This window comes from Hippopotamus amphibius, chromosome 4 (assembly GCF_030028045.1).
Source record: "Hippopotamus amphibius kiboko isolate mHipAmp2 chromosome 4, mHipAmp2.hap2, whole genome shotgun sequence".
In the NCBI taxonomy this organism is placed as follows: Eukaryota; Metazoa; Chordata; class Mammalia; order Artiodactyla; family Hippopotamidae; genus Hippopotamus; species Hippopotamus amphibius.
In genome coordinates, this window is record NC_080189.1 from 110,737,682 (window position 1) to 110,752,819 (window position 15,138).

General features: G+C 46.6%; 1 protein-coding gene across 1 annotated transcript; it reads right to left on the bottom strand.

Annotated features, from left to right (window-relative positions):
• Nucleotides 1-342: 342 nt before the first annotated feature.
• LOC130851230 (dihydrodiol dehydrogenase 3-like) lies at nt 343-14,219 on the bottom strand. The gene is made up of 9 exons (XM_057731227.1): nt 14,063-14,219; nt 11,791-11,958; nt 10,479-10,595; nt 9,134-9,211; nt 8,590-8,712; nt 5,876-5,985; nt 4,774-4,939; nt 2,446-2,528; nt 343-587 (listed from the first exon to the last, which is right to left on the bottom strand). Exons 1-9 carry the CDS (start codon nt 14,144-14,146, stop codon nt 545-547), a joined length of 972 nt encoding a protein of 323 aa, XP_057587210.1. The 5' UTR covers nt 14,147-14,219; the 3' UTR covers nt 343-544.
• Nucleotides 14,220-15,138: the final 919 nt, after the last annotated feature.

Here is a 15,138-nt window from a genome sequence, read left to right on the forward strand (position 1 = left end):
GTGGATAGAACTACAATCTGTTATACATAGTGAAGTAAGTCAGAAAGAGAAGGACAAATATTGTATGCTAACTCACATATACGGAATCTAAAAATGGTACTGATGAACTCAGTGACAAGAACAAGGAAGCAGATACAGAGAATGGACTGGAGAACTCGAGGTATGAGAGGGGGCGGGGGGAGAAGGGGAAACTGAGACGAAGCGAGAGAGTAGCACAGACATATATATACTACCAACTGTAAAATAGTCAGTGGGAAGTTGTTGTATAACAAAGGGAGTCCAACTCGAGGATGCAAGATGCCTTAGAGGACTGGGGCAGGGAGGGTGGGGGGCACTCGGGGGGGGAGTCAAGGAAGGGAGGGAATACGGGGATATGTGTATAAAAACAGATGATTGAACCTGGTGTACCCCCAAAAATTAAAAAATAAAAAAACAAAAAACAAAAAACAAAAAAACAAAAAAACACGTCCATCAATTACAGAAATCCTCCTCACAGCCCGAGAAGCAAGAAGTTCTGGCAGAAGGCACGGTGGATGACTCAGGGTCAATATTCGTCCGAAAACGGATACTCAGGGTGACCTAGACCACTGAAAGAGAAGGAGGGGGATTAATTTCAGTAGATCTTCCATGTTGTCAAAACAGCCTTACTCTGAGGATTCCGTCAGGATGGCTACAGGTCCCCGTGTACGAACACGCGCCTCCTCCCACCCCAACAGGCACACGCGCAGCCGCCTCGTCCCTGTGCAAACGGCGCCTGCGCCCAGTCCCCAGTGGCACCTGCAACCTTCCCTCCCCCGCGGCCAGCAGTCTGGCTCAGAGGACAATGTATGACACGGGGCGGGAACTATGGGCGCACGTGGAGGTCATGTCAGCCCCAGGCGGAACGCCTGAGCCTAAATGATGGGAAGGGTCGCACTTGAGGAGTTAGTGGCTCTTTCTCACACAGTGTTCGGGAAATAAACACTGAACACGCTGCACAGGGGGAGCCTCGGTTAAGGAACTTCCACCTATTGAAGAGATACGACGCGCCTCTGGATAATCATACCTACACACCGTGGCGTCGGTGCTGTTCATTTATAATTTATGGGAACACCTGTTGTTCATGAAGCAGCATTATTGTTGTTTACCCTTTTGCATGTTTTGATTTTCTTGCTAAATCTGTCCTTTCCAATTCAGTTCATTCCAGACTGCGCTCTGAGCAATTCCATGTGCAAAAAGCGCCTGGCATAAGGCCTGGAAGATGGGTAAGTCTAGGCGTTCACAGCTTAAGAAGGAGAACATGGAAATACACTTCACAGATTCTGAGTACACAAAAGGAACTTTCCCTCTTTCTTTCACTTATCATACCTTTCCTCAGAATCATGACTCCGTATAGGTTTACAAACAAGAAAAGGAGTTTTGAGATTTTTCCATTTGAAACTAAATCTCCATTTCCTCACTACTTTGTGTCCCCTCCTGTCTCAACTCCCTTCCAAACTTCTCTCTGTTTGACTAGTCTTCCTTCTCTTCAGTCCTCACATCCTCCTGCAGTAACTGAGCAGCTGGATTCCACGTTAGCGAAGTCAAAGTCGGGGCGGGGGGCCCAGGGGAGGGACCCCTGATGGACAAGGGCAACACGGGGGTGAGTCTTCACTCAAGACGCAGAGAGACCCAGGCGATCTTACCTGGGTGAGTGCTGCTAAGAAAACAGCAGTCACTCACTGGAGGGTCAGTTAACTTCAGATCTATTTGTAACTCGGTTTGGTGAGATTACAGGGATGAGGAAATGGGAGTTGTAACATGGGGGGAAAAGGCCAATAAAGAAATAAGTTTGAAAGGAATGGATGGTGTCTTGGGAAGGACATGGCCATTAGGGAGGAAAGGCACACACATCTAGGGGAGGGGGTGGAACTGGCCCCCAGAGCCCTCCCAGCCCCGATGCACATTGGCCTCCGTGGGCGCCTCCTCCGTAAAACACACCAGCCACACATTCACAGCTGTGTTCGGATAGGAAAGAACATGTCCAGGCTGGACTCATGATGACACGGTCATTACTAATCTAATCGTTTCCCCTGATTGTAAAAATAATTAAAGATGAAGCATTGTCATAGGGCCCTAAGAGAATAGCGGGCTGGAGGCACTGTGCCTCAGTGTCTAACGGGTGCATCAGCCCTGAGAGGAAGTGCACCAGCCACAGAGATTAGGGACATAAAGTAGTGAATTCACCATGATGTGCACTTTGGTGAGTTTACTCAAGGGCTGCCCTGGGCCCCGCTCACATTTCTCTCACGTCAGAGACTGAGCCCTGGAGGAAACCTCTGGGCTGAGGTCTACAGGAAGCCCTGGTTTCCTTCTACACTGGAAATCAGGCTTGTCTCCCTGAAACTAAGCTTTCAGAAAGCTTATTCCGCTGCTGACCTGCCTCTACAGAACACAGTGTGTGTGAAACATCTGCAAGTCACTTACATGAGTAATTCATTATATCTTAAATTTTTGTTGAGGCCATCAATTGCTTTCATATCATCTGAAGTCAGTTCAAAGTTGAACACCTGCAGAATGGAAAGAAGTTTCACATGAAACTCTCCCCCAAGGAGCTGGCCTCCCCCTGGGCACTGGAGGACTTTCCAGCCGAATGGGGTCAAGAAGAGGGTGCAGGGAAGCCTTGCCTCTCCCCAACTTCCAAGTGGACCAGCCTGGGAGCCCTTCTGCTGGGTTCTCACCTCTCCTTCCCACTCCTCCTCCTTCTCTGCTCCAGTTCACAGAACAAAGGCTAACTGTGCATCAGTCCCAAAACCTTCTAAGTGAATTGCTTGTGACAGAAAACAAAGAAACTCGAATCATCTTTTTCCAAGCAAAGGGGCAGTTGGACAATTCAGAGAAAATACCTGCACTGGGGCTGACATGAGACAGCGTTTTCCTTCCCACCAGCCCTACACATGACACAGCTTTGAGCTTAAGCGAGTAGTGGAAGGAGGACCCGCCTGTGAAAGCCTCTCCAATGCCTTTGTGGAGAAAGGTATGAAACGTGCTGAAAAGACTAAAGAACACCCAAATATTTAAACATTCATATCATGGTCACGGAATGGAAAGCGCAGTTTTGTAAAAGAATCACGTTGCTCCAAAGTGATCTCGGGTTTCAAAGCAACAGGAACCAAAGCCTTAAACATACATTCTTCTTTGTATGAAGACGGTAAAGTGATTGAGCTTTACATAAAAGAAGAGCTACTCAAGAGCAGCCAAGACAACCTTAGAGAAGAAAAAGGTACCGTTCTGAACAGCAAGACTATTTTCCACTACAGAAAGAGAGTGCAGAAAAGTAAATAGTTAAATAGAAGAGAGAGGCCAGAAATGCACTTCTGGACACTTGATATATGACAGAGCTGGTAATGAAAATCTGTGGAAAATACGGACATTCAGATTTCCATTTAAATATACAGAAACCCGCATATATCCATCTTCATATCACATTAGAAAGTCAGTTCCAGCTGTAATATGGAGTTAAATTTGGATGCAAAGACAAAAACAATTTTTCAGGGTAATACTTTCCTGCCCTTTGAATTGGCCTGACCTGTAACCTGCATTGGAGAATGAAATTTGGCAGAGGAAATGCTAAGCCAGTTGTGAGCCTAGAGACGTCAAGGGTTTTTTTCCCAGTCACTGCCTTGGGCTCACACCCCTGTGCTCAGATGAACACCAGGTTAGTGGCCACAGTCCATCAGCTACACACGAAAAGCAGTGTGGAGAAGGGTGCCAGCTGCTGTGACAACAGCCACCCCACCGGCTAGAGCACAACTGCCAACCTGCTCGGCATTGACTGCACACACGTGAGGGAGCCCGGCTGAGCTGAGTGCAGGCTGTTCTCACACCACAGAATCACGAGATGCATACGTGATCTCTCCATCAGACCCCTCAACTGGGGAGACTTGGCTGTACAGCTGAGGTAATGGTGTATTCATGGTCTCCTACACAGAAATCAAAAGACAGACACCCTAGCAAGAGTGGACTTAGTCTTGAACAGGATCTTCTTCGGAGAGGCAGAAACTCAGGGAGACTACAAATATGAAAATGAAACTGTGTTACTATCCAGAGAAATGCAGCATAAAACCATGATGGTTCAGAGGTTGAAGATTGCTGCTAGAATCTGTGTGCTGCCCAGCTGTTGGAAACCTCACCCCCACTGAGATGGTATTAGAACGGGCCGCCTTGCAGTGGTGAGTAACTCATGATGCTGGAGCCCTCATGAATGAGAGTTAAATAACATCATCTATCATATAAGACACTTGGGAGGGCTCTGTTGCCCCTTCGACCATGTGAGGAGGCAAGGAGACGTCTGTGACCTGGAAGAGCATCCTCACCTGACCACACGGGCACCATCATCTCTCACCTCCAGCTTTTAGAACAGTGAGAAATCAGTTTGCCTTTTTTCTAAGCCACCCAATCTGTGCTATTGGTTGTAGCAGCCCAAAGGGTCTAAGAAAATCACATAAGCCAATTTCCTCATTGGAGAATGAAGAAAAGAAGATGTCACTTGCACAGGGTGACAGAACAAATTGCAGATGTGAGGCTGCAACTAAAACCTCTGTTTTCTGTCCCATCTTCACCCTCTGCAGCCATGCCACCTGTCCTGTTGCCACAGCAGGAGGAGACAGCCACGAGGAATATACACGAGGCACACGGGCACGGGAAATAACAGGCAACTCATCTTGACCCAGAGATGGTCTTGAGAGCCGGACAAAGAGGGACCCTCGTGAAGGATCCTGGTGGGGAGCCCTGTGCCCCAGCCCCACTCATCACCTGCATGTTCTCTTTGATCCGCTTCGTGTTGTAACTCTTGGCCAGGACCACAACCCCGCGCTGCAGCTGGTAGCGAAGGGCGACCAGAGCTGGGGATTGCTTGTGCTTTTTCGCAATGGCACAAAGAATGGGGTCGTCCAAGAGAACTGGGAGATTCGGGTTCATCCTGCAAGGAAATTCGGAAATGCTGAAGAGCTGAGACTGAGTATTCAGCTTGTTAGCATGCTTCTCAAAGACACCACGTAGGTCCACGCCAGACCAGTGCTTCTCAAACTGTGGTCCCTGGGCCAACAGCCTCAGTGTCACCTGGGACCTTGTGAGACATGCAAACTCCATGGCTTAACTGCAGACACACCGAATCAGAAACTCAACTGCGGCACCTCCCAGCCTGGGTTTACAAAGCTCTCCAGGTCTGTTGGATGCATGCTGGAGTTGGGACCAGTACTGCTAAACGCATGGATCTTTTTCTTTTTTGCTTTTCAGGGGCTGTTCTTCTTCTATAATCATAGCCCCAAAGTAATGACAAGGCCATGAGAGAGAAAGAGAAGGAAAAGACTGCAAAATATTTTTTAATTTTCACCTTTCTCAGGTATTGATAAACATTGAGTAGTCCCAAAATGAGAGCTATTCATTTCATCGTTATTTACATTGTGCAGTACTTCTATAGATGTTTCCAAACATGGTTCTAAGTGTAATTTTTGTGATCATGATAGACCTGGGGGTTATATGTTATTATATTATTATCCAAATTGTAGACATAAAGTAAGTGAGGCTTGGAAAGTGTCTGATTAGAAATGTGTTCATTAGTTAATAAATAAGGAAATCATGACATAAGCTTAGGTCTTTGGTCTCAAATGGGGCATTATGTATAGATTTTAATGCAGGCATTTGTTATTGAATAATGTACAAGATGAATGCAACGTAAAACAACATTGGCTGTGTGATGGGAAGATAACAGAGAAGGATACCTTCCGTCCCTCCCCCTCTCCCCCAAGCAAGTTGAGAATTATCTCCAGAGCACTGAGTATGGTGTGATTTAACACATTGCATCAAAAATGGAGTTTTAAGTAAACTCCTTGTTGCCTTCAGTAATGTTTGTTACCATTGTGGTAATCGCTGGGATCCCAGAGCACTGTAGGCAACAAGAACGATATCTTTGGACTTGCAGAAATCCAACAGTTTGCTCTGGTTGAGATAAGGGTGACATTCCACCTGCAGAATCACAACATAGAAGAGTGTCAGATTACATGAAAAGGTGATATTCATATGACAGAGAAAGATTAAAAGTTTAAAAAATGCGAAAGGAAAAAGTGTAAAAAGAAAGCTTAAAATGCTGAAGAAAAAATGCTACAATTTAATTGTAACATTAACTTTGAACTGGAAATATCAACATCAAGTGACGATTGTTTTTGAAAACGATACATTTTCTATCTCTGTTCCCTGAAAACGTAAAAAGTTATGACATTCCTGAGAACAAGCATCTCTAGGGACCAGATCTGGATTCCTAAATGCCATTGCGCATTGCCAGGAGACATGCCTAATTGCACACCTGGGACATGACACAGTGTTTGAGCCTTGGACATGGAATTGGGCAGAAAGCAAGAAATTGCGAGGGTGGAGATCAAGAGGGCAGAATAGAAGAATGTGGAGTTCTGCTCTTCCCATGGGATGAATGGGGAGATTGGGATTGACATACATCCTCTACCATGTGTAAACTAGATAGTTAATAGGAACCTGCTGCGCAGCACAGGGAGCTCAGCTCGGTGCTCTGTGATGACCTGGCGGGGGGGGGGGGGGACGTGGGGAGTTGGAGGGAGGCCCAAGAGGGAGGGGATATATGTGTACTTAGAGCTGATTCACTTGGTTGTACAGCAGAAACTAACACAACACTGGAAAGCAATTCGACTCCAATAACTAAATCAACCAAAAATACATCTACCTGTGGGACAGCTCTTGCCAAATCCCAACTGAATGCTGGCAGAGGATCTCATAAAACCAGAAAGGTCACCAGGTAACCAGGCAGGAGAAAGAGAAAAAGAGGAATTGGGATGTGATCTGCACCCCCGGAGGACGCTGTGAAAGAGGACAGCTTCCCTCACGCTAGGAACCTCCTTCACAGGCTTGGAGATCCATTGGGACACATGGGGGGCTTCAGAGGCTCAGAGGAGAGTGCAGCGGCCGGCCCGCAGCAGGCAGGACAGAGAGGGACCAGCACAGAGGGTCCTGGCCACCTTGCTGCACTTCCCAGCCCCAGAGGCATGCCTGCTGGTGTGTGCACAGAGCTGGGGAGAGGATGCTGCCGGCCTGTGCAGAGACAGCGGGAAGCGCCCGCAGAGAGGTCTGGGCCTCAGTGGGGGTGTGAACAGGACAGTGCTGGGTCTGCCCTAGGAGCCCCCTTGTCACGGTGTGCGGAGGGGAGGGCCCCGCCCGGCCATAGCAGCCCCTGGTCAGCGTGCTCCCAGTGAGTACAGCTCCGCCACTGGGAGCTCTGGGAGCACACAAGCTCTGGCGGGGAGCCCACAGTGGGGCTGGGGGTACGATGCTGGCAGCCTCAGGCCAGCAGCTCTGGGAGCTCAGTGCCCGAGGGACGTCCGAGCCGGTAGCGGAGGCGGACCTGGCGGCAGCGGCCGCAGCAGCCTTTGTGGGCAGCACATTGGGAAACAGGGCCGGAATCTGAGCCGCTGACCCATGTTGCGCAGCGAAGGGGAAGCAAGGGCAGCCAGCACTGTGCGTGGTGCGCGTGCACACTGGGTGGCAGAGCACGTGTCCCCTCGGACAGCTCCTGGGGAGGAACACAGAGACTCCGCTCCCAGCAGGAGCTCGCCGCTCCCCCAGCGCACCTGCCGCTTAGAGCCACGTCTGGGGGCTTCTACTCCCACAGCTGGTTACCAAAGGGAATATGGGGGGAGGATAAATCAGGAGTTTGGCATTAACAGAAACACACTACTGTATATAAAACAGACAACAGCAGGGACCTACTACATAGCACAGGGAACTATCTTCAATATCTTGTAATAATCTATAATGGAACAGATTCTGAAAAGGTATAAATATATATATGTATGTATGAGTATATATATATATATATATATATATATGAAACTGAACCACTTTACAGTACACATGAAACTTCGTAAACGATCTATACTTCAATTTAACAAAACCAGAAAACAAACCAAAAAAAAATGATTGAGTAACCCTTCTAGGTGAAAAGGGCTTGACAAACATGACACAAAGTGACATGTGAACCACAATCAGAACCAGGTCACAAAATATTATGTATGGCTTTTTTTCTTCAGAGCTTTATTGCAGTGTAACACCTTACACTGTTGTGCCAGTTTCCACTATACAACAAAGTGAATCAGCTGTATGTATACATATGTCCCCATATCCCCTCCCTCTTGAGCTTCCCTCCCACCCTCCCTATCCCACCCCTGGTCATCCCCCATCCGCAGGTGGATCTCCCTGTGCTGAGCAGCAGCTTCCCACCAGCCATCCCTTCCACATTTGGTGGTGTGTATATGTCAGTGCTGCTCTCTCCCTTCATCCCAGCTTGCTCGAAGTTCAGGGTACCTCTTCTAACCCTCTTTCCTCTGCTCTCCCTTCCCTAAATTCCTACCCACAACTTAGCAGGGAGCCCTCCCCAACTTTTCCACCAAGACTTTACAAACAGAGATACCATCATGGGATCGATTCACACCCTTCCAGACAGAGGCTCTGCTCTCTAGAATCTTCTGTCCCACAAAGGTAGGATGAAGAAGAGGGGAGGACAAATAGACACCTGGCGCAGGAAGGAGAGGAGACCGAGACCCTCACCTGGTTGCAGACGGGCTTGTACTTGAGCCCCGGCTTGCTCAGGATCCTCTCCAGCTGCCTGCGGTTAAAGTTGGACACCCCGATGGACTTGGCCAGTCCTGCATCCTTGCACTTCTCCAGGGCCTGGGGAGGAAGTGGGGGTGGGGGCGGTGAACATGATTTGGAATGGGCTATAGATCAAAATAAATGCCTAACAAAATATCTGTTAACAGGGTCTCCTGTCAAGAATTAGCACTGATTACGAAGTAGATAAAGGGGAAGAAGGTTGTGACACAAGAATAAGAATCACTGCCTCCTCGTTAGTAAAACCCAGGAGAAGATCCCTCACGTGGTAGGAAGGAGATGCCCATCTTCATTGTCCCAAATTCTCCTCTCTATGAACATTTCAGCACTGATTCCCCCACCGCATCCCCAGCGTAACAGCCCTTTAGAGTTCATGAAGTGTGGAATCTGATAGACCACCGCCCATTCTCACAGGTGCAAGAAGTGAAGGAGGCGCCCCTCTTTTGACTTCCTCCCTGGGCTCTCTCCTCCACGGACTCACCTCCCACGTGCGACAGAGATCCACTGTGTCAAATATCATTTTTCCATTTTCGTCTTTTGGCAAAAGTTCCTCCCCTGGCTGGAATAGAAGCAGTCATCTTAGAGACGTCACAAAATAATCCCCCACCCTCAGCCAGGCTGCCGGGCACAGCAGGACCAGGACCTGAAACCCCGCAGGGCAGGTGTAGCAACATTCTGGACTCTAATCTCTGCAAAGGGATTTGCACATGGAGTTGTCAGCAGTGTCTTCAGCAGGCAGCTTTCCACTCACCTCTTACACTTAAAATACGGCTTAATAAATACAATCTCCCTACATCCTAGTGGGGACTGTTGGTGGCTTATGAGAATTTTTTCTGCCCCATGGATATTCCTCTTGCAAAATGCCTCTGTCCTGCTGGCAAAGGCAGTAAGTTCTGCCTTATTGCTGGCATAAGAATTGCAATCTTGGCCTTGGCTAGATAATCAGAGTTCCTTTTCCCACTGAACATCTGATAGCACGAGGGCAGGCACACGAAACAGCAAGGCTCTCTTGAGGTAGGTGTGGAAGGTGGACGATCCTGGCATGCTCGCAAATGTTCATGACGGTGAGCCTTGAACGGACCCAAGGCCGTATTTGCCGTCAACGGAAAACGTTCATATAAAAATAAAGCCAACCAAGAGGAATGCCGTGATAAGGGCTAGAAAAAAAGGAGACCTTTCTGAAGAGTCCTCCAAATCCTGAAATCTACCCAAGGCTGGGACTTCCCACCTGCATAGTCCAGTAACCTCTTCTGTGCAGGATGCTTGAGCAGAGTTCTATACCTTACAATCAAGATCACACACAGTAGTGTTGCCAAGTACCTGCGGGCTACAAACAGCCGATGGTGTAGGCAAGGTCTCCCAAGGCCCTATAAGGGCTGCTAGGTTTAGACGCTCCCTGAGAGAGCCCCACCACATCTGCTCAACGTGAAAGGGTGAAAGCGGAGATGAACTCATCACGTTCAAGTGCAGGTCAGCTTCATTCCTCACCACGGCTGCACCAAACTCTGTGCCCATGCAATCCCCAGGGGACTCGGAGTCATGACCAGTGGCCTGCACTGAACATGCCTATGTTTATGTCCGCGAGTGTTTGAGGCAGAGGGTATCAGATTGCTGAAGACTTTTTTTCTTGGAAATTTCCGTGAAAGGGAAATATGGATTCAAAAACACTCAGTAAAAAGATAAGTAGTAATGATTATTTGGAGGATTCTACACTAGTGTAATCATCATTGCATCCTACTAAGGAAAATCGTAATTCAACCATCCACGCAAGTCGACAGACATTCTCACACAAGGAGTAAATCGATGTGATCACACACACTGCCCACCTTCAGAGCCACTGGACAATGAATAATATAGAGGTCCACATAGTCCAGTTGCAGATTTTTCAGAGACTTTTCCAAGGCTGGTCGGACCAGCTCTGGTCGAAGGGAAGTGCACCAAAGCTGCAGAATAGAAGCTGTGTTGAATACTGCTGTAGGGAACTTTGTTTGTCTTGCTTCACTTAACAATTAGACGTTTTTGCTCCTTAGAAATGGATGACCATGGGGGAGAAAAGGCCCCTTTTCCTTTTCATTTGCATAATTGGTCTCACCCACCCATGGAAACTGTAGGATTTGATGGAATGTATCCTCAGAATGTCATTCACAATTGAAGGCAATGAATCAAGGGACAGAAAACATTAGCAAATACTTACCACACCCATTATCTGGATTTTGCCTCGTAGAGGGTAAAAGCACAAACTTAGTGTAATTTGCTCAAACAATCCATCCTCTCAGGATGAATCAGGATCTGCTTGTTTACATAACGGTAGGAAAAGGTGCTTTGAACATATTAACACGGGCAGAACATAACTCAAGACCCTGGCTAGAGCTTGTGTAATACACAAAGCCCTCTCCGATGGCTCTGTCTTTTTGATGGAGGTGAGAACTGAGATGCAGAATGTGAGGAACTTTGAGAAAGTGACTCACATGATAAGGAAAGCTATGATCTGATCACAGTTCTGTCTGATTCCTTAGCCCATACGAAATCACACAGCTCTGCTCTAGGCTCTGAGAAGTAAAGTGACTTTACTCTAAAATTAAAATTTGCAGACTTCCTCGGTGGCACAGTGGTTAAGAATCCGCCTGCGAATGCAGGGGACACGGGTTCGAGCCCTGCTGTAGGAAGATGCCACATGCCGCGGAGCACCACAACCTGAGCCTGCACTGTAGAGCCTGTGAGCCACAACTATTGAGCCCATGTACTGCAACTACGGAAGCCCATGGGCCTAGAGCCCGTGTTCCGCAACAAGAGAAGCTACTGCACTGAGAAGCCAGCCCACTGCAAGGAAGAGGAGCCCCCACTCTCCAGAAGTAGAGAAAGCCCACATTCAGTACCGAAGACCCACAGCAGCCAATAAATAAATAAATAAATTTATATAAAAAAATATTTGAACACAGGAATGAAGCAAAAGTTACTGTCAATCTCTCCTTTTTTGGGGGGGTGGGGTGAGGGGTTGCTACGTTTAATATATAAATATGTGTGAAAAACAAGTCTCACCAATAAGAACCGTTCACCAGACAACTACTGATCCTATTACATAGTTGTCACCTGCACACAACCTCTTGCACACATCTGCACACACACCACACACAGCACCTTTGAAGTGTAGAAGATGTCTTCTCTCTTCACAGTGCCATCTGCAATCTTGCTTCGAATGGCCTCTCCAACCTGCGCTTCATTTTGGTACAAATGAGCAGAGTCGATATGGCAGAACCCAACGTCTATAGCGAATTTGGTGACCTCCAAGGCTTCACTCTTAGGAACCTACACAAGCAACAAAGGGAGTCGTTGGATACCCACATGATGAAGAGATTGCTCAGGCACAAGCTTTTTCTTTTCTTTTCAGTTGTGTATTTTATGCACACTGGTGTATATATGTCAATCCCAATCTCCCCATTCATCCCACCACAGCCCTCCCCCACTGCTTTCCCCTCTTGGTTCCATACGTGTGTTCTCCAATCCTGCGTCTCTATTTCACTAACCCACAAGCTGCGATACTCCCCAGCAGCAGCCTTTCTTCACGCCTCTGGTTAGCTCTGCACGTGTGCTGAGGAACCCAGAACGGTTGTCCTCAACGTCCTGGTAAGTAGTTAAGTGCACATCCAGGAGCCCCTTCAATCCCAGGCAATCATTCGTTGATCACTGGCATCTGAGGTCCCCAAGACCATCTCCAGCTTCAGTGCTTTGCTGCAAGAACCCAAATGACTCAGCATATAGCTGTAGTCATGGGTACGATCTATGCTTGTGAGGCGTTTGAAGCAAAGTCAACAAAGGGATAAGGTCCGTGGTACAAAGCATCAGTAAACAAGGTGAAAGCTTCTAAGAGTCCTCTGTCCACCAGTGTAGCCACACAGAACACAGCAAATACAAGCTGTGCCTATTCAAGCTGCACAAAGTGGTGTTTTCATATAAGTATCCACTGTGAAACGCTTCCCACAACCAAGCTGCTTCACAGACCCATCCCCTCACATAGCTAACTTTTGGATGTGGTGAGAACACCTAAGACCTACTCGCTTCGCAAATCTCATGAATACAATTCTTTATTATTAACTATAGTCACCGTACTGTACCTCAGGTCTCCAGAACTCATTCATCTTCTAACAGAAGGTGTGTACCCTTTGACCAACATTTTTCCCACCCCTTTCTTCAGCTTCTGGGCACCATGTCTCTACTCCCTGCTTCTATGAAATCAATTGTTTTAGATCCCACCTATAAAGAGATCACGCAGTGTTCATCTTTCTATGTCTGAGTTCTTTCACAGAGCTTAACATTCTCCGGGTTCATCTATGTGGTTGCAAATGGCAGGATTAACTTCTTTTTTAATGCTTACTTATATTCCGTTGATGTTATTCAGAGTATTTTCTTTTTCAAGGGGGTAGGTGCTTGGTGTAACTGCCTTCTGATGGGTCTAGTCCTGGTTTTCCTTAAATGCACGGGCATTCGGGGATGTACCGAGGAATGAAAACCAGTGAGCTTGAGCGATCGCCTGGACTCCTCCCGCCCTTCACCCCACTTTGCACTACAAAGTAAACAAGCCCTGTTTTCTGTCTGCAAAATGTCTCCAAATATTTTCTTCTGTTTTATAAATTAGGGAACTGAGACTCAAAGTTTAAGGACCAGGTCCTTTTCTTACAACTACATTCTCTAAAGACAAGATGCACAGCAAACTTTCTGGCCTCCAATCTAGTGCCTTGTCCACTCACACCTCTTATGCCCAAGCACTGAGGAGTATACTTTAAGAAAAATACATTATAAAACCAATAAATTGGGTTAACTTGTCACTTGTTGCCTCAGGTGATACTATATTTTCCATTAGAGCAAGTTTCCAGCAGAAACAGAAGGAAAAGTTCAAACACAGCGGGGAGCATTTTTCACCTGGCACTCCGCAGGCACCACAGTGGAAAAGCAATTCTCTCCCATTATTTTTCTTTCACCTCATCTTCAGGACCTTTTACCTCAAATACTTCTCTGACTCATGTCTTTTTGGAAGGAGGAAAGAGTTCTTGAATTGATGAAACATGCAGAGAAACCCTCCCAATTCAATCACTCTGAAAGCAAAGTAGCTACAGTCAGTGTTCGTGACAGCTGGGTTTCAGCTTTTCTGCCAAGCTGAGAAAGAGATGGAAATGGAGGATGGATGTGCGGAGTCCAGAATAATCTGTGGTGACCACAGCTTCAGGGCATGATGGCGAGGGAAGACTGAATACTTTCTTCCCTCACATGAGGAATGGTTCTAGCCTGGTGAGTGGAACAAAATGAGCCTCCCAGAGCCACACAGGAACTCAACCACCTGAAAACCCAAGTCCCCATTCACTTATGTTACATCCCTTTTCTTTTTATACCTCAACCCCGAGACCACGGCTGTTACCTCCTCAGGTGCATAGGTTCCAAATCCCAGCATGGGAATGAAGTGGCCATCGCTAAGTTTCAGACTCGGGCACTTGTGATCCATTGTCTGCTGCTCCTCTGACTGAGTGGATTCTGATGTTCCTTCTGCCTTCGCAGGTTGTAAATAACAGGAAGGTAACACTCCAGCTGCACTGACCAGTGTCAGCAGATATAATGTGGGAGGAGCGTGACTGAATCAGTACCAATAGAGTAAGAAGAGAATTGAAACCAGTTAACTTGTTTGTTTTTTCAAGCAGTATCATGTTAAGTATTACACAATGTTGAGACTGGCTGAAAAAAAATTGACCATGTGTTAGACTAGAAACTTCCATCTAGCAATCTTTTTCAGTTTTCTAATTACAAAGCCCAATCTTGATGAAACATCTGTTGAAACAATTAAATATCTTACAGTACACACACACACACAGAATCACACAATTTAAAGGAGTGATTAATAAGCACTTTTCAAAAGGTTATCCCTGAGTAAAGAGTGAAAACTTCAAAAGAAAATAAATTTGTCTTTTTACATCTCCCACAAAATCATTTTGCTTTACAGACCTGACAGGCCTGAAATCCTGAAAAGGATACCAAAAGCAGACACTTTGGCAAAATGCTTTCAGGGGTTGACTATTGATAGTCTTTGGATACCACGTGCAGTGCCCAAACAGACTCTTGGGTGTTTATACCTTGCACCTAGTTATATAACTTTTAGAAAGCTATCAAAATGTAAATGATGCATAGTTTATATAATTTACTCTCATGCTCAACTATTCATGAAAGAAAGAAGTATATGCAAGTTAAATTGTAACACATTTGGGAGGAGTTAGGGAAATTATGATGCATGGATACAATGGGATGCTGTGAAGCCAAAAAGAATTTAACACTAATTTGATGTCACCAAAATAGCGAGCTGGGAAGTACTTAATTTTCCCTTTGAAACATGAGAAAACCACCGAAAATTAACTGAAAAACCTCATCGGTTCTCTGGAAGACAGTCAGAGATCTACAGCAACAAAGTGAACACGCAATTAGGAAAAATCCAGAACAGCGTGGAAG

Bases quoted from the DNA above. Each gene is read 5' to 3' on its own strand.
- LOC130851230 (XM_057731227.1), bottom strand. From the start codon at position 14,146: ATGGATCACAAGTGCCCGAGTCTGAAACTTAGCGATGGCCACTTCATT. The intron at 10,596-11,790 runs GTGCTGTGTGTG...TCTATTCTGCAG, and splicing joins ACATCTTCTACACTTCAAAG to CTTTGGTGCACTTCCCTTCG. The intron at 4,940-5,875 runs GTAACAAACATT...ATTTCCTTGCAG, and splicing joins TCCCAGCGATTACCACAATG to GATGAACCCGAATCTCCCAG.